This window comes from Meles meles, chromosome 19 (assembly GCF_922984935.1).
Source record: "Meles meles chromosome 19, mMelMel3.1 paternal haplotype, whole genome shotgun sequence".
NCBI lineage: Eukaryota > Metazoa > Chordata > Mammalia > Carnivora > Mustelidae > Meles > Meles meles.
The window spans coordinates 59,637,103-59,658,150 of NC_060084.1; the positions used below are offsets into that span (position 1 = coordinate 59,637,103).

Sequence of the window (21,048 nt, forward strand, 5' to 3'; positions counted from 1 at the left end):
TCCGAACGCGCCATCTGGACTCTGGCCAATGATGGGCTAGGGGCGTTACCGGCACGGCCGAGGTCTTCCGGTCGCCACTTCCGGGGTGCGGCCATTTCTTTGGCGGACTGCCGTTTTGTCCCGTGTGGCCGAGGGACCTTGCTGCCCCGTTGTGGCCTGTGTTCAGGAGGCTCCCCGGTCCTGCGGGCGTGATGAGTGAGCGTATCGAGCAGTCACGGCTGAAGAATCGTGTCCTGGCCCCCACCCGGCTGGACTCAGTCCCAGTGTCCTAGTCCCCGACTGAACTGCGGGCCTTGACGTTCAGGACGATGGAGCGTTCGCAGGGGCCGGGTCTTCATCCCAGAACCTAGTGTCGTGAGATACAGAGGACGCAGGCAGAGGGACCTGCATGTGCAACGACTCAGAGGTAAGACCGACCTGAGAACATTCAGGAAAACTCTGTCTTCCACTGCAAGGAGCCAAGAGCGTGAGAGGAGTGCTAGGAGTCATGGAAATTTTTTAGTAGAAGAGGGATGTCCATGATCTGACGTAGGATTTTGAGAGTATCCCAGTGAATACCCAGTAAACATACTAAGTGAGCGTACCGGTGGGAGAGGGGTTGTGGCCAGGCTGAAAACAGGAAGATTCATGAGGATGCTGCTGCCGCATTCGTCGGGACCGTTACGGTGGTGGCCTGTCCGGGGCAGAAGTAGGAGAGATGGAAGAAGTGATCATATTTCGGTTAGATTTTCAAGATGGAGTTGATGGGTTTTCGTGGTGGATGTGAGGAGTGAATGTAAGTGGCAGATAAAGGACCATCCCAAGGGTTTAGAAGGAATGAGGTACTACTGCTCGTTGAGATGGGACATTGGCAGGAGGAGGATGTTTTGGGGAAGATTAGCAGTTGGGTTTTGTAGACGTAGAGTCCGAATTGTCCGAGACTTCTGAGTGGGGGTGACATATGTACTGTGAACACGCAGGGAGTTCTGGTTTGGCCTCCAATGCCAGGCTGTGGTCCAAGGAAGGGCCTGAGCATGGCATTTTGGAAGGAGAGTCTTGAGTTGTGGTTACAGATGAATGGCCCTGAGGTGAATGTGGGGTGTCCAGACGAAGGACCAGTGGCTAGGTGGAGGAGATGGCTGCCAAAAAAGAGATGCGCTGTCCAAAGACCCGTGGATCTGGGGAGAGTGCGCATCCAGGAGGAGGGCCCACCCTCAGAAGGTGAGCAGGCACGTCAGGAAACAGGGTTTGGGAGACGTAAGGGGAGGTGGCTGGCAGGACAGACTGGGGTCCCAGGTCCCATGCCCAGGGCTTAGACCACAGCCATAGGTTCCATTCTCCAGATGCATAGCGATCCTCACCCCTCTTGCTCTGTCATGGGTAAATCCCCTGACATGGGGCTGACCTCTCACAAACCACTTGATCCCACCTAAGAATGACTGTCTGCACTACCCTAAATGTGGTCACCCAAGGTGAACTTGGCAAGGAGACCTGGACAGGGCAGCTTGAATCATTTCTTGACCATGGAGGACCAGTCCTGGTCAGCACGAAACTGTTGTGGGAGGGACTGTAGCAGTGGGCTCATCTCTCATCCCGTACTTGACCTATGCCCTCTGCTCCCCTGGTCCCAAAGTGAGTAGCCATGCCTCTTTTCTATGGTTCTGACCCCTTTCTGACACTCCATTCTACTTTCCCTTGACTCTCGTCCCCTGGCTGATCCCTCTGTGTCCTTTGCCTTATAGCCTTTCTCCTTCTCCCCTCTTCTGGTCAGGTCCCCCACCAGTGGCCTCCCCTTAACATGTCCTGAGCTGATACATCTTTAGGTAGTTCTTGAATATTTGTTTCTCCATGAGACTGCTTGTTCCCTCGAAGGTAGATGCAGTGTCAGTGGCCGGACCACCCTCACCGCACAGCCTCTGCCTATCGCCAGGCCCTACCAGCTCGACATTTTGCTGACCCACAGAGAACTAACACTGAAGAGACACCCAGTAAACATATGGTGTCTGGAGAGGTTTTCAATCACCAAAAATGTTTCAGAATGGGAAAAAAATCCCAAGTACGTCGGGAAGGTGAAAGGTTATCACCTTTGCCTCCATTCATATCTTCAAACGTTGTGAGTGTAGTAACATGAGAAAACCTCCAGCCAGAGCTCTATTCCTTTTGACCACCAGAATGTTCTCCTTGAGAAAGCCTTTATAAAGGCAGTGAGTATGGCCCAGACTTGAGCGAAATTTTCCATTTCCCCCTTGCACTAAAGGACCCAAGTGCAGAGAATGTGGGCATCTACGTCCAGAGCTCATTCTTGTTAGCACCAAGAAAATATTAAACCTGTTTCCCATGATCCTCATTGGAGAAAGGCGTAATGAGTACAGCTGATGTTGGAAAGCTGCCTCTCACAAGATTGAATCCAGTTTTGCAGCAAGTTACTGCATTGTGAGTATAGGGAATAGGAGAGCAAAAAGCTGCAGCTCCTGCCGTGTTCTGCGTAGAAATATTAACTGGAGAAAGCTCCTGTGTGTACAGCCAGTTGGCCACGGCTCCTGCCCTGTCAACACCAACAACTTCAGTAGAAAAAAGCCATTTGAGAGCAGTGAATGTAGTCTTCCGCTGCCCTTTCCTTTTTTTTTTTTTTTTAACATTTTATTTTAAATAATCAACCTATTTTACAAACTTTGGTCAGTACAAAATAATTAATACCTGAGAAAGACCCCACCTAGTAGCCTTCAGCCACAAGTTGGACCTTGTATAGAAGAACGTTACTTGAAGAGACACTCTATGACTGCCCTGTGTGTGGGGAAGCCTGTAGGGGCCACACTGGACTTTGAGACCACTTGTTGCACTGCTGGGTGCTGTGGGAAAAGCCCTTCTGTGTTGGATGGTCCCCTCCTGTTTCTCAGCAGAAGCAGTCCCTGTTCCCTGCTTGCCTTCTCCTGGAGAGATGGCAGTGGCCCGGCATCCACTGAAGTGGTATCACGGTGCCCACCCATGACTGAATTTGGCATGGGCTCCTGCTCTAAGCAAAGGGCCTGATGGGATAGCTTTTGGAGGGCTTCTGGGTAAATTTCCCATTGTTTATGGACCTTGTGAAGTCAGCTTTTGACATCCCTGATGCCTTCATCGAGCTGCTTCAGGTCCTGCTAACAGTTCTTATGCATTGCTGTCATCACCAGCTCCAGTATCAGGACCTCACACTGCTCTGGGCCATTTGATAATTCATTTATCACCAGTTAATTCACCTCTGATGTTAGACTGCTGTTTAGCAGGAGCGCATAGAGAACATGACAGAGGTGTTCATAGGTTGGTCGTTAGGGCCCCTGTGGCACCTCACAGAGGGCACAGCAGCAAGGCATGGCTCATCTCGGTCCAGACGTGACTCACTTGGCCTTTGTACCCCGTACAAAAGGGTACATTCTTTCCCTGGCAAAGAATGAAGCCTGTGTGTTCTGAAGCTTTGGACCTGGAGTTCGCCTATAGAAGGCACTGGTTGGTTTGGAAAAAGCAAAATGATGGTCTGTGTTTCAGGGACTGTCCTTCCCATCTCAGCAGTGTTGAGAGGAAGCCCCCTGAAGGCCATATCCTAGCAATATATCACCCACTTGTGTTTGTGCAAGAAGGAAATGAGTACTGTTAATGGGTAAAGAACACTGAGTGTGACAGGTAGGACATGGGGGAGCCTGGCACACCGTTTTCATGTGTGGGTCCTTGCAAGATGATGGTTTGCAGGCGTCTTATGGATATGTGTAGCTCCCAGAGCTGTACGCCTAACCAGTGTTTCATGCTTTCCTGTCATCTTCTAGTGGGCTGAATGCTCTGGCTATCATCATGTGATCAGGAACTCCAGGACTGTGAGAATGAATAGTCCTGTTTGCTAAGTGGCTTTATCGAAGGTTAGTTTATGTAGTGTAAAACACACCCATTATAAGTGCACAATTAATGACTTTTCGTAAATGTATAGAGTCGTACAGCCATTATTATCTTACCCATTCCCATTGCCTCAGAAGGTTCCTTTGGACACTTTTATAGCCAAAACCCACTCCCATCCCCAGCCCCTAGCAACCACTAATCTACGTATGTTTCTATACTTTGCCTTTTCTGGATATTTTGTATCAGCAGAATCATGTAATATGTAGTTCTTCTTGTCTCGTTTCTGTCACTGAGCATAACGTTCTTGAGGTTATGCGTGTTATTCGTATATATCAGAATTTTCTTCCATTTTATTGCTGAATAATATTCCTTTGTATGGATACACCATGGTTTATTTATCCATCATTAACTGACAGATTTTGAATTGTTTCAAGTTCTTGGCTATTACAAATAATGCTAGTGCACATTTTGCTTACAAATCTTTGTGGAGACATGCGTTTTCATTTTGCTTGGGTGGATTCTTAGGAGTCAAGGACAGGCTTCCCCAAGATGGGCCACTTTGACATAAAGATTATTTTGACTTAAAGGTAATCAAGGGGCGGGGCGCCTGGGTGGCTCAGTGGGTTAAAGCCTCTGCCTTTCGCTCAGGTCATGATTCCAGGGCCCTGGGATCGAGCCCTGCATCGGGCGCTCTGCTTGGCAGGGAGCCTGCTTCCTCCTCTCTCTCTCTGCCTGCCTCTCTCCCTACTTGTGATCTCTATCTGTCAAATAAATAAATAAATAAAATCTTTAAAAAAAAAAAAGGTAATCAAGGGGCATCTGGGTGGCTCAGCGTGCGACTCTTGATCTCAGCTCGGGTCTTGATCTCTGATTGTGAGGCAGTTGGCCTCTGCACTGGGTATAGAGCCTACTTAAAAGAAAAAAAGGAATAATTAGAACCCTGGGTGGCCCAGTTGGGTCGAGCGTCTGCTTTCTGCTCAGGTCATGGCACCCGGCCCTGGGATCAAGCCCCGTATCAGGCTCCCTGCTCAGCGGGGTGCCTCTTTCTCCCTCTCCTCCCTGCTCCTACTCTCTCTCAAATAAATAAATAAAATCTTAAAAAACAAAAAACAAAACCAGCAGATGCAGGAAAGGCTCTCTGCCTTTCCCACAGCTACCTAATTTACATGGGGAAGGAGAGCCTGTAATAGGAAGAGAGCTATGAACAGAGACTCCCCTTTACTTAGGAATTTATCTGCGTAGTAGAGCAACCTTGTGTTTCCAAATCTCTTCTCTCAACTTCTTGCTGAAGGGCTTTCTCCGCTTCATATCCTTAGACCTCTGCCCTCAGCTCTCGTAAGCTTCATGTTGCCTCACTGTCTTCGGAATTTCCTGTCTGTTGATTCCCTGTATGTATGCGCATTAAATTTGGTTTTCTCCTGATAATCTGTATCATGTCAGTTTGATTCTAAGTCCAGTTAGAAGGACCATAGGGCAGAGTAAGGTCTTCCTGCCTGACAATTCCTAGGAGTGGAACTGCTAAGTCGTATGTTAAGTTCATGTTTATCTCTTCACTGCCAAACTGTTTTCCAAAGTGTCTCTACCATTTTATGTTCCCACCAGCACTGTAGGACTGTTTGTTTTCTCCACCTTCCTGCCAGCACTTGGTGTTGCATCCTGATGAGGGTGAAATGGTATCTCAATGGATTTTTTTAAATTGTGGTAAAATACAGATAAAAATTCTATATATATATTTTAAATATTTTATTTATTTGACAGAGAGAAATCACAACTAAGCAGAGAGGCAGGCAGAGAGAGAGGAGGAAGCAGGCTCCCTGCGGAGCAGAGAGCCCGATGTGGGGCTCGATCCCAGGACTCCGGGATCATCACCAGAGTCAAAGGCAGAGGCTTTAACCCACTGAGCCACCCAGGTGCCCCTAAAACTGCTATTTTTAAGTGTACAGTTCAGTGACATTAAGTAAATTCACACAGTTGTATAGCTATCACCCCAATACCTTTCTCTAGCTTTTTCATGTTCCAAAACTAAAACTCTACCCATCAAACAATAATCTCAAAGGGTTTTTAAGTTTTCCTAATGAATAATGATGTCAGGCATCTTTTCATGTGCTTTTTAACTATCTGTTTATCTTCTTTGATAAAATGCCCATTCAGAGCTTCTGTTCATTTTTACTTGGGTTGTCTTATCATTGAGTTGCACAAATTCTTTATATATTCTGTATTAAGACTCCGTATTTATTTCCTCTTGGTCTGTGACTTGTTTTAATTTTCTTAATAACATATTTTGAAGAGGGATATTTTATTTTTTCTTTAATGTAAGCTCTAAGGCCAACATGGGGCTTGAACTCACAACCCTGAGATCCAAGAGTTACTTGCTGTACCAACTGAGTCAGCCAGGTGTCCCTTGAAGAGCAGTATTTTACATTTTGATGAAGTCTCTATGTAGAGGCTGCTTTTAGGCAAACAGGCCTAAGCGATGGGATGTAGAAAGAGCCCACAGTGACGCCCTGGCTGAATACAGACAGGATCACTGGGTGACCCACCTCACAATACCCATAGACCTGGGAGGCCTTGGGTGGCTTGGTCGGATGAGCATCCCACTATCGATTGCAGCTCAGGTCATGATCTCAGGGTCATGGGATTGAGTCCGACATCGGGGCTTCATGCTCAGGGGGAGTCTGCTCAGGATTCTCCTTTTCCCTCACCCTTTGCCCCTCCCCTCCAGGGGCTCACGGGTGCACGTGTGTTTTCTCTCAGATAAATAAATCAATCTTGAAAAAAAGAAAAAAGTATATACACAGGCTCTAACTGACCAATACTTACAGGCAGGCAGTTACCAAAAAGGAGAATTCCACAAGTCACCAACCTCCTCATCTCCCCACACTGAAAACAGCCCCTGCCCACTGCGTCATTGCTGAGAGCCGCTCCTCTGCTGACCTGTCCACCATTTAAACTTCTGTCTCCTCTGTTCTGCCTCGGGTGAATTCTTTCATCTCCCCTGCCACTGATTTCCACCTGTTCTCTGCCTCGCACTTGGGGTTCCCCATCCGATTGAGAGACACCCCATTTAGACACCGTAGTCTCATTTATTAGTTTTTTTATACATTGTCTCCTGGTTTCATATCTTAAAAATTATTTGCCTAACCAAAAGTCAACATTTTTCTCTGATTTTTTCTTCTGTCAGTTTTATAGTTTTAGCTCTTATATTTCCATTTATGATCATTGCATGGTAACTTTCATGTAGTTAGGTGAGGGTCTAAATTCATCTTTTTGCATGTAGGTACCTAATTTTCCAAGAACTATTTGTTGAAAAGACCATCTTCCCACATTGTACCTTTATTGATAATCAGTTGGGGGCCCCTGGGTGGCTCATTGAGTTAGGGCCTCTGCCTTCGGTTCGAGTCGTGATCCCGGGGGGTCCTGGGATCGAGCCCCACATCAGGCTCTCTGCTCAGCAGGGAGCCTGCTCCACCCCCCCCCCGCCCCCCGCCTCTCTGCCTGCTTGTGATCTCCGTCTGTCAAAGAAACAAATGAAATCTTTAAAAAAAAATCACTTGAGTAAAGTTATTTTGGCACTCTTAAGTCTGTTCTACAGATCTGTGTGTCTGTCTTTATGCCAGTGCCACACTGTCTTGATTACTATAGCTTTACAGAAATTTTTAAAATTAGGTAAAGTAAAATCTGGCTTTGTTCCTGGTCAAAATCATTTTGGCTCTTCTAAGTCTTTTGTGAATTTAGGATCAGCTTGTTAGTTTCTACTGAAGATGTCAGCTGTGGTTTTGATAGGGATTGCATGGAATCTGTATTTCTTTTTTTTTTTAAATATTTTATTTATTTGACAGAGAGAAATCACAGCTAGGCAGAGAGGCAGGCAGAGAGAGAGGAGGAAGCAGGCCCCCCCCGCGGAGCAGAGAGCCCAGCCCGATGCTGGGCTGGATCCCAGGACCCTGGGATCATGACCTGAGCGGAAGGCAGAGGCTTTAACCCACTAAGCCACGTTAGGCGCCCCTGGAATCTGTATTTCAGTTTGGAGAACACTGTCATCTTAAAACATTGAATCAGCTAATCCATGAGCATGGACTGTTTCTCTCGTTTCTCTTAGCACTGTTTTATAGCTTTCAGATTGCTTTCAGAGTACAGCACTTATTTTGTTAGACCTATTCATTTCATTCTTTCTCAGGCCGCTATGAATGGAATCGCTTCATTAATCACACTTGATCGTTGTATGGGAAACTGGGCAGCTCTGCTTTGTTCTTGTTTGTTGCATATATATACATATATATATATATATGGCATATATTTGCATATATACATATATGTTTTTTTAGAGCAGGAGAGAGGAATAGAGGTGGGGGAAGGGTCCAGAGGCAGGAGAGGGGGAGAGAGAATCTCACGAGTACTCTACACCGGGTGCCGAGCCCTGAGCCAAAACCAAAGAGTCAGACACTTAACCAACTAAGCCACCCAGGTACCCCTCATACCTATTTTTATATATACTTTTTAATGGATTCCTTGGGATTTTCTACACCCAGATCATGTCATCTGCAAATAAAGACACTTTTAACTTCGGGGACACCTAGGTGGCTCAGTGGGTTAAGCATCTGCCTTGGGCTTAGGTCATGATCCCAGGTCCTGGGATTGCATCCGGCATCAGGCTCCCTGTTCAGCGGGGAGTCTGCTTCTCCCTCTGCTTGCCGGTTCCCCTGCTTGTGCTCTTGCTCTCTCTCTCTGACAAATAAAATCTTTTTTTTTTTAATTTATTTATTTGACAGATCACAAGTAGGCAGAGAGGCAGGCAGAGAGAGAGAGGAGGAAGCAGGCTCCCTGCTGAGCAGAGCCCAATGTGGTATTCGATCCCAGGACCCTGAGATCATGACCTGAGCAGAACGCAATGGCTTTAACCCACTGAGCCACCCAGGCGCCCGACAAATAAAATCTTTTTTTTTTTTTTTTAAAAAAAGACACTAACTTCTTCCTTTCCAGTGTATATCCTAATTTGCATTTCTATCCCATGCCCTCCTGGGAAAGGCCGAAAGATTCTAGGCTCTCAATCTTTTAAGTCAGATACCAAGAGCTCACCTGGTGAAGGGAGAAGTGGGTCTAAAAGCCTGGTAGCATGCAGAAGGAGCTGCTGATCTCTTCCGAGAGGATGTTTCATGGCACACCCCCTACAGCAACGACAGGAAGTGCTCCCCCTGGGCTAAAAAGACATGCCCTCGAGACACCAGACTCTCTTAGGCAGGGTTATCTCCTGTGTTCATCTAAGAACCAGGTGGGTGTATTAAGTGATAATCACTGAGTATGAGGAAATAGGGATTGGAGACTGGCAACGTGGAGTGACTGTGCTATGTCTGTGGGGCAGCCATGACTGCTTTGATGACTGAGTCTGTGTGGGGTGATGGTGTACAGAGTTTCTCTGTACCTGCAGACCTTCACATCTGCCACAGCCATTCAAAGCATCAAGTAAATATAGGGCAGACTGAAGCACAGAGATGCGGTAACTTGTGTGAGAGCACACAGCTCATTATTAGCGCGTACGGAAATGTACAACGCGTAGCTCCAGACTCTGCTCTTGGCCACCTCTCCATCTCTAGAATACCTGTGGGAGTGTTGTGAACCATAAATAAAAACACATTTTAGGGGCACCTGGCTGGCTTAGTCTGTAGAGCATGTGACTCTTGACCTCGAGGTTTGAAGTTCAAGCTCCAGGTTAGGTGTACAGATTACTTAAAAATAAGATCTTAAAAAAAAATAGTAACACGTTTTACATAGAAGGCATGTGCTTATTTGCCATTCATGTATCTTCTATAGTGAAGTGAGTGTTCAAGTCACTTTTGCCCATTTTTAAAAACTGGGTTGTCTTATTAGGTTGTATGAATTCTTCATATGTTCTCAATTCAGGTCCTTTGTCAGAATTTGTTTTGCAGATAGTTTTCCCAGTGTGTGGCTTGCATTTTCATTTTGTTGATGTGCCTATTGAAGCCTCTTAATCTTTTTTTTTTTTTTTAAGATTTTGTTTATTTATTTGATAGAGATCATAAGTAGGCAGAGAGGCAGGCAGAGAGAGAGGAAGGGAAGCAGGCTCCCTGCTGAGCGGAGAGCCCATTGCGGGGCCGATCCCAGGACCCCAAGATGACCACCCTAGCCCAAGGCAGAGGCCCAACCCGCTGAGCCACCCAGGCGCCCCGAAGCCTCTTAATCTTTTAAGTTTTTATTTAAGTAATCTCTACACCCAATATGGGGCTTGAACTCATAACCCTGAGATCAAGAGTTCCATGCTCTTGCAACTGAGCCAGCTAGGTGCCCCCTGATGTGACTATTGAAAAGCAAAAATTGAACATTTTGATCCAGTCCAATTGATTTATCATTTTTCTTGTCATGCTTTTTGTTATGTTTCAGAAAACCACCAAACCAGGGTCAATGTGCTTTCTTCTGGAAGTTTTATTGCTAGAAGTTCTATACTTGTGTCAACTTTGAGTTGACTTTTGCCTATGACTTGAGGTGAGCCTAGAGGTTTGCTGTTCCATGTGGCTCTGCAGTTGTTCTAGTACTATTGGTTGAGAAGATTATCTTTTTCCCTATCGAATTGCCTTGGCCTATTTTGGTGCATGGAACCCAGAAGTGCACTTGGCATTTGGCTTCGGGCACTAAATGGATCTGGGGCTCAGATGATCAGAAGGCCTGCTTCTGACTCTCATTTGACACTGCCCTCTTCTGTGGCTGGTTCACAGGACAGTCTTCCTGTAGCGTCAAGATGAACATCAGCATCCCCCGTGTTCAGATACTCAGAGCCACAAGGGGTTTGTTTTCGATGTTCTGGCACATGCATATGCACAGCCACACACACAAACACACACATGCACAGCAGGCCAGCTGCCTTGCACAGAGCCCTGATGGGGAGAACAGAGTCAGGTTCAGGTCAGGGCATTTCACCGAATCAGGATTCTTTGCCAAAAGACTTCATTTTACAGGGTCTCCACACAGATGACCATTCAGGATAAAAGGGATTGCGTTCTGATAATGAGTGTTTGCCCCACTTTGCTTTCAGGCCTGAGCTCCACTGGCTCTGCTGGACTCACCTCTAACCCCAAGCAGCCCTTCCATGTTGCCCACATAGAGAGGTCGCATATATTCTTATACACTTTGTTCGGAAGTTTGCAACATTTATAGACTCAAAGGTTTCACATAAACATATGGATCCCTCACTCTTGGAAAACCCAAAAATGGGGGCAACCCTATGTTGATTCCATCATCTCTGATCCCTGTACCCAGGGACAGCCTTGTCTCAGGGGCAGCAAAAAACAGCAGATGGCAGCGACCATGGACACAGTGACCTGGAATATTGGCTGAACTGCCCAAGTCCGGTTCAGGTCAGGTCGTGATCGCAGGGTCCTGGGATCGAGCCCCACATCGGGCTCTCTGCTCGGCCGGGAGCCTGCTTCCTCCTCTCTGCCTGCTTCCTCCTCTCTGCCTGCTTCTCTGCCTACTTGTGATCTCTGTCTGTCTAATAAATAAATAAAATCTTTTAAGAGTTCACTCCTGAGGGCGCCTGGGTGGCTCAGTGGGTTAAGCCTCTGCCTTCGGCTCAGGTCATGATCTCGGGGTCCTGGGATCGAGTCCTGCATCAGGCTCTCTGCTCGGCAGGGAGCCTGCTTCCCCCTCTCTCCCTGCCTGCTGCTCTGCCTACTTGTGATCTCTTTCTGTCAAATAAATAAATAAAATCTTTTAAGAGTTCACTCCTGAGGGCGCCTGGGTGGCTCAGTGGGTTAAGCCTCTGCCTTCGGCTCAGGTCATGATCTCGGGGTCCTGGGATCGAGTCCTGCATCAGGCTCTCTGCTCGGCAGGGAGCCTGCTTCCCCCTCTCTCCCTGCCTGCTGCTCTGCCTACTTGTGATCTCTTTCTGTCAAATAAATAAATAAAATCTTAAAAAAAAAAAAAAAAAAAGAGTTCACTCCTGAGAAAACTTACTTGAAAGGAACCTTTGTGAAGAAGCCATAAGCCAAAAATTGAAAAATATCCTGACACCCCTCCCAGGAGATCGCCAGATACCTGGGAAGCTTTCAGGAACTACATCATACTTTCTAATCTGTCCAGGTGCTTTGCCAGATTATGTCATTGCCAGATGGCATCTCACTTCTACAGGCTGGCGGGGCGCCCACAGCCTGTCATCTCAGCATATTCAGGGAAGGCTGGTTTTGTCCTCACTCATTCCCAGGAGGGAGACATGAGTGATGGGAGCTCTTTGGGGTGGCCTCATTCTCCATCTCTGCCCTGTCCCCAGTGGTTCAGGCATGGACCTGACTGACCTCTTCTTTCCAGGACTTTCCAGAAATAGCTTCCCTCTTTTATGGGTAATTTTTTAAAAAAATGATTTTATTTATTTGAAAGAGAGCAAGCACAAATAGGGGGAGCAGCAGGGAGAGGGAAAGGAAGAATCAGGGCTCGATCCTAAGACCCTGGGATCTTGACCTGAGCCAAAGACAGACGCTTAAATGACTGAGCCCCCCAGGCGCCCTTTTGGTATTGTTGTCTACAGATGGTGCCTGCGATGGATCTGTCCAGTCTCCAAATCACCCAAATCTGGAACTGCCTGCCTCACTGTTGAAGCTGTCTTTAATTTCTATTGTGTGTGTGGTTGGGGGCAGGTGAGATGGAGAACAGAGTGGGGCTCTAACAGGATAAAGAGGGAGAAAGGTCTTAGCAGGCGACCTCACCTTCAACAGCAGGATGGCACGGAACACCTTGCAGTCTAGGCCCAGGGCCTTCTGGGACAGGCTGAAAGTCTCTGGGTTAAACCTTGGTCCTGGATGCCCGGACAGACTGACAGGCCCAGAGCTTTGGACATTGGGTATTCCGTATGGCAATCTCTAGTTCTTCCTGGGCAGCAGGGGTTGGGTTCTTTGTTCCTGGGAATGTCCACGTTCCCTAGTAGAGTTGAGGGGCCGCTGTCACCTGGGACCTGCCCATGAGTAAGGCCCTTGATGTCCAAAATCTATAGATAGGTTGGTTACATCACTGGATGTAAGATCTCCAAGGGCCAGGCAGAACCATAAGTGGGTACAGAAACACCGGTTTTGAGGTGAGGGGTCAGGGAGACTGGCAAACGAGACGCTATGCTTGAGACACATCATACCCACTCAATTCCACGTTCATACGGATGGCTTCCAGTCAGCCATGGTAGAATTTATACCACAAAAAAAAGAACAACAATAATCCTTTGAAAATAAAAAAAACTGGAAAAAAAAAAAAAAAAACCCAGTTGACACTGTCTTTGGCCACAGGAGAGACTCAGCTCTGGAGGTCTTCGAAGTCCTGCGTACTCTCATCTCGTCCTCTAGCACGCGCACAGTGACCCTTTACGATGGGCATACCCCAGCACATGCTGCTCACTGCCAGAGCAGATAACCTAAAGGTGGTGTGGGTTTCCATAGTCTCCCTGCGCTGGTCACTTCAGGGCCATCAGTGCACAGGCAGGAATGAGAGCCGAAGGCAGAGGCTTAACCCACTGAGCCACCCAGGCGCCCCAGGAGTGAACTCTTAAGGTGAACAAAGAAAATGCCCCAGTTAGTTAGTGGTTTTCCACATTTGCCACACTCCTTAGACTTTTCTTTGGTATGAACTTTCTGGTGCTGAGTGTGGCTGGGGCTCTGGCTGAAGGCATTCCTATGTCCACTGCACTCAGATGGCTCTTTTCCGGTGACCTTTCTGGTGCTGAGAGAGGTCTGACCTGTAGCGGAAAGCTTTTCCACACTCAGTACATGCATAAGGCTTTTCTTCAGTGTGAACTCTCTGGTGCCAGCTGAGGTTGGATCTTGTACTGAAGGCTCTCTTACACTGGCTGCACTTGTAAGGCCTCTTTCCAGTGTGAACTATCTGGTGTGTAACAAGATTGGAGCTATAGCTGAAGGCTTTTTCACACTCACTGCACTCATAAGGCCTGTCTCTGGTGTGAACCTTCTGATGTGAATGAGGGCAAAGCTTTGATTAAAGGCTTTTCCACACTTGTTACACTCATAAGGCTTTTCTCCAGTATGAATTCGCTGGTGTGCAACAAGGTTAGAGGGTCAGCTGAAGGCTTTCCCACACTGTTTGACAGAGATCACAAGTAGGCAGAGAAAGGAGGAAGCAGGCTCCCTGCTGAGTGGAGAGCCCGATGCGGGGCTCAATCCCAGGACCCTGGGATCATGACCTGAATTGAAGGCAGAGGCTTTAACCCACTGAGCCACCCAGGCGCCCCTGTTGTGAACTTTCTGATGCCGACGAAGATGAGAACTGTTAATGAAGGCTTTCCCGCATTCACTGCATGTACAAGGCCTTGCCCCAGTGTGTATTTTCTGGTGCTCCACAAACTGGCAATGCAGCTGGAGACTCTCCGGCACAGTCTGCACTCACTTACAAGGCCTTTCTTTGTCGTAACTTCCTGATGGCGAGGGACACTGAAGCTGCAAGTGAAGGCCTTCCCACAGTGGCCACAGGCATAAGGCCATTCTTCAGTGGACTCTCCAGTGCCAAGCTAGTGTGTACTTCCGGGGGAAGGCTTTCCCACACTCACTGCAACCGTGATGCACTTTTCCAGTAGGAAGTTTCTCATGTGTCCTCAGTTTCAAAAGGTGGCTGAAGGCCTTCCCACATTCCTTACACACAGGGGATGTCTCCCCAGTGTGGTTTTTTGGGTGATGAACAGTGGTGGAGTGCTCTTCAGGGGCATTTCTCCGTGCTGGGCATTGGCAGGGTCTCTCTTTGGAATGAGTGAGCAGGTGGTCTAGGAGAATGAAGGCCTTCAGAAAGCTGCTCCCACAGCTGCTGCACTTGAAGGACTTCTCTGTGGCGTGGCCTCTCTGCTGCTGCTGGCAGCTGGAAGGCCTCCTTGTGCCTGGTGCCCATGTGGCTTCCCCATGCTGTGGGTGGCCCGGTGCTGCAGGAGGTCGTGGCCGTCCAGGACATCCTTAGCACGTTTGCTACTTGTGAAGCATTTTTCTCTACTGGGCTCCTGCTGGCACTGGTGAGAGTTTATACTGAGCCAGAAGCCTCTCCCACATGCCTCACACTTGTATGGTTTCTGCCTAGTGTGATTTCCCTAATCCTTAGCCAGGTGTAATGTCTTTCGAGACCAAGCCACACATGTCACAGGTGTTGGCCTTCAGGGTGGAAGGACATGCCTTAGGGGTCCTGAAATGGTGCGCTCCTTCTACAGAAACACCCTGTTCAAGAGGGGCTTCTTCCACTCCGCACCAGCAACCTGAAAGCAGAGAAATACCAGCAAAGTGTATATGGGCTTTGTTGGGAGGGGGCAGCCCCCTCCCAGATGTGGATCTGTCAAATTTAGGAATGAGTCTACAGGATCAAGTCAGGGGGAGGTAGAGCTTGTGGTGCAGTACAGGGCCCAGGAAAGTCACCGAAGGTGAAGATCCAGGACTTGAGAACACATATGACAGTTCTGGCTGGAAGGAGGGGCAGGAACTGCAACCCCTCAGCTCTCAGCAGGACCTAGTACAGGCAGGCCCCAGATCTCGGACAGGAACAGGGGTCACAGAGTCTCCTTGAGCACAGGAAAATCCAGCTGCAACCAGGCATCTGGTGCTTAAAGCCTATATGAGGATATATGAACATCTCATAATACGCGGACCGTGGGCTAAGGTAGGACATCCCTGTAAGAGGAGGAGTGGAGGGGAATAAGGAAGACACAAAGATCAGAGCACTGTACACAAAGTAGAAATGGCGAGAATGCGTTGTCTCGAACAAGGAAGGAAAATGGAGTAAGGTACGGGTACTGGCCCCAGCAGCAAAGGCCAGTGGACACAGGGCAGGTAGTGTGAACCGGCCCCAATGCCACGTCTGCTCCAGCTGCCACTCATCAGAGCCAGACCCCCTCCCAGCCTCTTCTGTAGTATGTGGGGCTATGTGCACCCTGTCAGGCTCCCAGCCTTCTCTGTCCTGTTCCAGGTGAGCAACCATGCAGGACCTGAAAGTTCTAAGTCCTGGGAAAAAGACAGAGTGGGTGAGTGGCTGGCCCAGCCAAGGGCAACCTACCCTGTGATAGACGAGAGGGAGTGCACGTCATCTCCACAACTGGGGAGAAAACCCAATGTTATAAAATAAGCCTGTGAGGAGCATCTCCTAGGAAGAGCCCAGCCGCAGGTAGTGACGATGTCCGTGTCTACAGTCCATGATGCAGCCAGGCTCCTGGAAATGTCTGACATAAAAAAGGGGGCGGGAAGAACCTGGGCACAGAGGTGCCACTGATCTAGATAAACTCAGGCAGCCAGACTGAGCCCCTCGGTCCTGAGCCCTTCTGCAGGAAGGGAAGCAGATATTGGGGCTCCTCAGGAGAAGGAGCAGGCTGTGCCTGTGCCCCAGCTCTGCACACACAGCAAACAGCCCAGAGGAGGAAGCAACACCCATACTCAGCTGTCAGAACACAGAGCTGTTCCCAGAAGAGGAGGAAAGACAGACCAGAACAGCAAGCGGGAGTGGGAGGGCCTTACCCATTGAGGCCACAAGCACCAAGGTCTCCAGCATCACATTGGGGTACAAGAGCCTCTGAGTCTCATCAAGGATCTCCCACTTCTCCTGGAAGAAGTACATGGCCAAGTCCTCAAAGGTCCCCCAGTCCTGTCATGGTGAAGAGCTAAGTCAGCCATGGTGAGGACAGGGCAGCAAAAACTACAAAAAAACACAGATGAACCCATCCAGACCTGGGCCCGTGATCCTACATACTGCCATCTTTCTGGTGGGTAGTCTCTGACTCCCAAATCAACCCTGCGAACAAACTCCTAGGTCACCCTTCTCCCTGAGCTCCAAAGCCATGGGGGCCATTGTCTCCTCGTGTCCCACTGATCACTGTGTCCTCCTTCACACAGCAGGGAGGTGGGCAGACAGTTGCCACAGGGTCTGGGCCTGGTTGTGGGGCCTCACTGCCTCCTACCAGGCGATTCTCCTGGCTCCCCAGATCCTGCCTCCCAGAACAATGAAACTGGGGCTCATCTCGCGTAGGCCCCAGTACCAGGACTGCAGTCCATCAATTCATACTTCCCTGCATGTGCACGTCCGTCTTTGTACCACACATCTCCAGACCCCACCACTATCCCACGACCCATTCTTCCTCCCCCCAACCCTACAGATCACTCTGCAAATGGTGTCCAAAATGTGGCTAACTTGGTGAGGTCAACCAGGATCCCATCCTGACCCAGACTTCCAAAAGTCCCCATTTCCAGAGGTGGCACCCAGCTTTCCTTCAGTTTCTCTAACTGGTCCTATTCCAGTTAGCCATCCAGACTAGGCCACAAAGACTTCTGGGACCTCCAAGTCTCTCTGCCTTTATTCATGCTGTCCGCTCACCAGCCTCAGTATTCCTCTTTCCTTCTGATGCACCTTCTCCCCCCGCTCCAAGCCTAGGACACTCAGCCTACTGCCACTGAGCTAACCTGTCATCCTGACTGAAACACTCAGGCCCCCCAGGCAGTGGCCAAGAAATGCCTGTGAGCCCACAGAGAGGTGACTAAACACGAGTCCCAGTTCCACTGTCATGCTACTTGCGTCTCCAATATCCCTTAGCCTCGGTGACAGGGATCTTGGTCACTTTCTGGACCCTCCTCTCACACACACCTTCTCTTGTGGCTCCTCCTCCCTTCATCTGACTTTGTGACACTCACGGACCCCACCCAGTAATCAGGCCAGCCACCCAGTCCTCAGATGCCCCTATAGGACATCTTCACCATAAGCTAAAGATGCCCCCTCTCAAATGCAAGCCAGAGCTCCACTTCAGCCCACAGGCTGACTGCTGCTGATTGGATGTCTCCAAGCTGAATCCTCAGCATAGCTTAGACCTGCCATGTCCAGCTGCCCCTTAGGAAGTCTTTAGGACATCTCAGCCTGGACAGGGTCAAAATCTGCCTCCTGATGCTCCCTGAAACCTGCTCCACCCAGCAACCTCCCCATCTCATTCGATGCACTTCAGTTCCACCTAGTAACTAAGGCCAAAATCCATGGAGTTAGCCCAGGCTCCACTTCTCTGCACATCACAAAATCTGGCTGACTTGAAAGATCCAAAATCCAACCATTTCTTCCAGCTCCAGGCCATGATACCATCACCCACCTAATCTAGTAAAAGAGCATCCTTATGAGCCTCCCTTTCCACCCCCTCAACTTCACCTCCTACCCCAGCCTACCTCTGTTTTCCACTCTGCAGCCAAAGGGAGCCTGTGAACATCTCTACTCCAAACCTTCCGTGGCTCTCACCACCCTCAGGCCAAGCTCCCCAGGTTGCCATTTCCAGGCCTGACTCCGGCCCACCGGACATAAATAACGGAGGCCTGTGGTTCCCCGAGTATTCCCAGCTCAGTCTCGTCTCTGAGCATTTGCACATCCCGGTCCCTGTGCCTGAAGCAGCTTTCCACATCTTGTCCCACTGGATTCCAGAATCGTGAAAATTCCCACAGAAACTCCGGCCGGGACTCAGGACTTCAGGCTTGGGGTGATTCGAGGGTCCCAGCAGCGAAGCAAAAGAAGTGAAGGCGGAGGAAAGGTCCAGGGACTCCCCACTCCCTTCTAACGGGGGCCCCACTCACCCGCGCCAGGTCCACCAGCGCCGCTGCCGCCATGGGACCCGGGCGGGCCCTAAGTGCGCAGCCGATGCCCACACCTCCGCCGGGCTGGGTGCCCGCAATCGGGGCCTCACTCAGAGGGGACGGCGGGCGAGTGCGGAGGGAAGAGGACAGCCCCGTGACGGGGCAGCTGATCGCAGCCTTCCCGCCCCCCGGCTGGGTCCCGAGAAGGTGCCGGCCGGAGCTCAGATCCCAGAGGGCGGGGCAAGGGCCAGACGAACGTGCTCTAGGGAGACGGCGGAAGCCCGGCGAATGGCAGGAAATAGCTCCTCTTCTGTGCTGGGGTGGGTGTGCGGGTTGCCGCCGTCGCGGTGGCCTTCTGGTCGTTGTAGTTTCTGCCGCGCGCAGGCCTCGCGTGGGGCCACGCGCATTCCGCTTGGCGACGCCCAAATAGCCCCGCAAGGGCTGCTGGGAAAGTGAGCCCGCGGGGCAGAGTGGCAGTGGTGTGCGTACGCCTGTTCTGCCGGGGCTACCCTGGGTTCCTCCCGCGGAGATGCAGGGCCCACGCTCTGGAGGGAGGACCAGCCCGGAGGGGGCCCTGGGGTGCAGCTTCACTTATGCATTTCCCCCGTCAGAACCTCTGGACAAGCCCAAGCATTCCGTGCCTGGACAGTCCCTCGGGGATTTGGACCCTCACCCAGAAGCAGCTCTAACTCGAAATCCAGCGACGAAGTTTAGTCACGACTGCACCCTTCTTCGCGAGAAGTGACAGGAGAAGTATTTAGCACAGGCCAGGCACATAGTGCTGCTGTGAAACCCAGGAAAGGGAACCCCACTAAAGTGTGGAAGGGCGAGCTCTCGTTTGGTACGGCTGCGAGGCAAGAATTACCGACAGAAGCAGCTTCAGCAGCCAAGAATCCTCAGCTACAGGCTCCAAAGGAGAAGATGTGCACTGCATCTCCTGCAGCAGAGAGTGGGCTGTGCGCCTCAGCCCCCGAGAGCCCATTGTCACCGCTGGACTTTCCTTCAGAACAGCCCCTCCTAACCCCCTTCATCCTCTCCGTACAATAACGTTCTTCTCCTTTGTTACATTTGCCTACAGTTTTACTGTATCTTGCATGTCCAGAATTGTAATTCTCTCCTATTCCCAAATCCATTTTTTTAAAAGATTTTATTTATTTATTTATTTGACAGCGAGAGAGAGAGAGATCACAGGTAGGCAGAGAGGCAGGCAGAGAGAGAGAGAGAGAGAGAGAGAGAGAGAGAGGAAGCAGGCTCCCTGCCGAGCAGAGAGCCCGATGTGGGACTCGATCCCAGGACCCTGAGATCATGACCTGAGCCGAAGGCAGTGGCTTAACCCACTGAGCCACCCAGGCGCCCCCCCAAATCCATTTTTGCTGGTAAAGTAATTTTTATCTCTAAGGCTAACACTACTAAGTAAATAAGACAGCTATTTTTACCGTTATCAGCATCATCATCATCATCCCAAGGCTCTCATAGCACTGCCAGGGGAGGGCAGATTGGAAACATGTCTTTCGAGAATTATTGTTGACATCTATCAAAGAATAAAACGCACTCATCCTGAATTTGCAAGTAGCCATATAGGCAATGTTCAAAATTTTTTAAAAAGTATATTCTTGTACTGTGGTAGGCAGAATATAATGACCCCAAAGATGTCCACTAACCTGTCTGCAAATGGGATTCCCTCGGGCCTCGGTGCTAGTGACAGGAGTGCCAAACAGGGTGGAACTCTGGTAACACTAGGGCTCCAAATCCCCTGAGGGGACAAGTGTCTGCCCACCTCTAAAATCCTGCATTTTAGGATATGTGAGCTATGCAGGGATTGTGCTAGTTTCTTATTGCTGCTGTAATAAATTACCATAAACCAACCAATTGGCTTAAAACGACACAAGTTTACTCTTCCAATTCTTTTCTTTTTTACTCTTCCAGTTCTGGAAGCCAGATAAAATTAATTTAGCTGGGCAAAAATCAAGGTGTTACCATAGCTGGTTTCTTTCTTTAAAAAAAAAAAAAAAAAGATTTATTTATTTGACAGACAGAGATCACAAGTAGGCAGAGAGGCAGGCAGAGAGAGAGGAGGAAGCAGCTGAGCAGGGAGCCGGATGCGGGGCTCAATCCCAGGACCCTGAGATCATGATCTGAGCTGAAGACAGAGGCTTAACCCACTGAGCCACCCAGGCACCCCACAGCTGGTTTCTTTTGAGGCTCTAGGAGAAAATCTGTTCATTACCTTTTCCAGCGTGTTGAGGAAGCCTTCATTCCTTGGCGCTTGACTTCTTTCCTCACATGATTCCAACCTCTTGCTTCTGTTGCTGCATATCTTACCTCCTCTTTTGACTTTCTTTTTCCACAAAAATGTGTTTTTTCACTGACACTTAATTTTCAGATAGCAGAGGAATCTAAAACAGTTTTTTTGGGGGGGAAGTAATTTTAGATTATAATTACTACTACACTAAAAATTGTGGTTAAATACGCAGTAGTGTAGTTAAAACACAGTAAAACGAAGTAGTTAAAACACAGTAGTTTTCATTTTAACCATTTTTAAGTGTACAGTCCCATGACATTAATTGCATTCATAATGTTGTAAAACCATCACCACTGCCTGTTTCCAAAAGTTTTCCATCACCCGAGCAGCAACTTTGTA

At 49.1% G+C, this 21,048-nt stretch overlaps 2 protein-coding genes across 4 annotated transcripts in view; one reads left to right on the plus strand and one right to left on the minus strand.

Moving 5' to 3' along the window:
* Positions 1-84: 84 nt before the first annotated feature.
* The window catches only part of LOC123930911 (zinc finger protein 324A-like), a 37,695-nt gene continuing 16,731 nt past the window's right edge, over positions 85-21,048 (plus strand). For both annotated transcript variants that reach the window (XM_045987404.1, XM_045987407.1), the window contains exon 1: positions 85-406. Coding sequence is in view for 1 of the 2 variants with exons in the window: in XM_045987407.1 (XP_045843363.1) it covers positions 389-406 (18 nt within the window). In the remaining variant the exon portion in view is untranslated. The remainder of the gene's footprint in view (positions 407-21,048) is intronic.
* Positions 14,035-19,011, minus strand: LOC123930926 (zinc finger protein 773-like). Of its 2 annotated transcripts, XR_006816179.1 has the most exons (3): positions 18,408-19,011; positions 16,326-16,452; positions 14,035-15,079 (listed from the first exon to the last, which is right to left on the minus strand). XR_006816179.1 is itself a non-coding variant. In XM_045987433.1 (2 exons), the coding sequence occupies exons 1-2, from the start codon at positions 18,438-18,440 to the stop codon at positions 16,252-16,254; spliced, it is 234 nt and encodes a 77-aa protein (XP_045843389.1). In that variant the 5' UTR covers positions 18,441-19,011; the 3' UTR covers positions 15,789-16,251. The 2 variants fall into 2 exon arrangements, 1 of the variants encoding a protein (XP_045843389.1); XM_045987433.1 differs by lacking the exon at positions 14,035-15,079 and having other exon boundaries at positions 15,789-16,452.

Excerpts from the sequence above, each read along its gene's own strand:
- LOC123930926 (XM_045987433.1), bottom strand. The coding sequence starts at position 18,440 with ATGGCGGCAGCGGCGCTGGTGGACCTGGCGCGG. Across the intron at positions 16,453-18,407 it reads CGCTGGTGGACCTGGCGCGG|GACTGGGGGACCTTTGAGGA; the intron begins GTGAGTGGGGCC and ends TCACCATGACAG.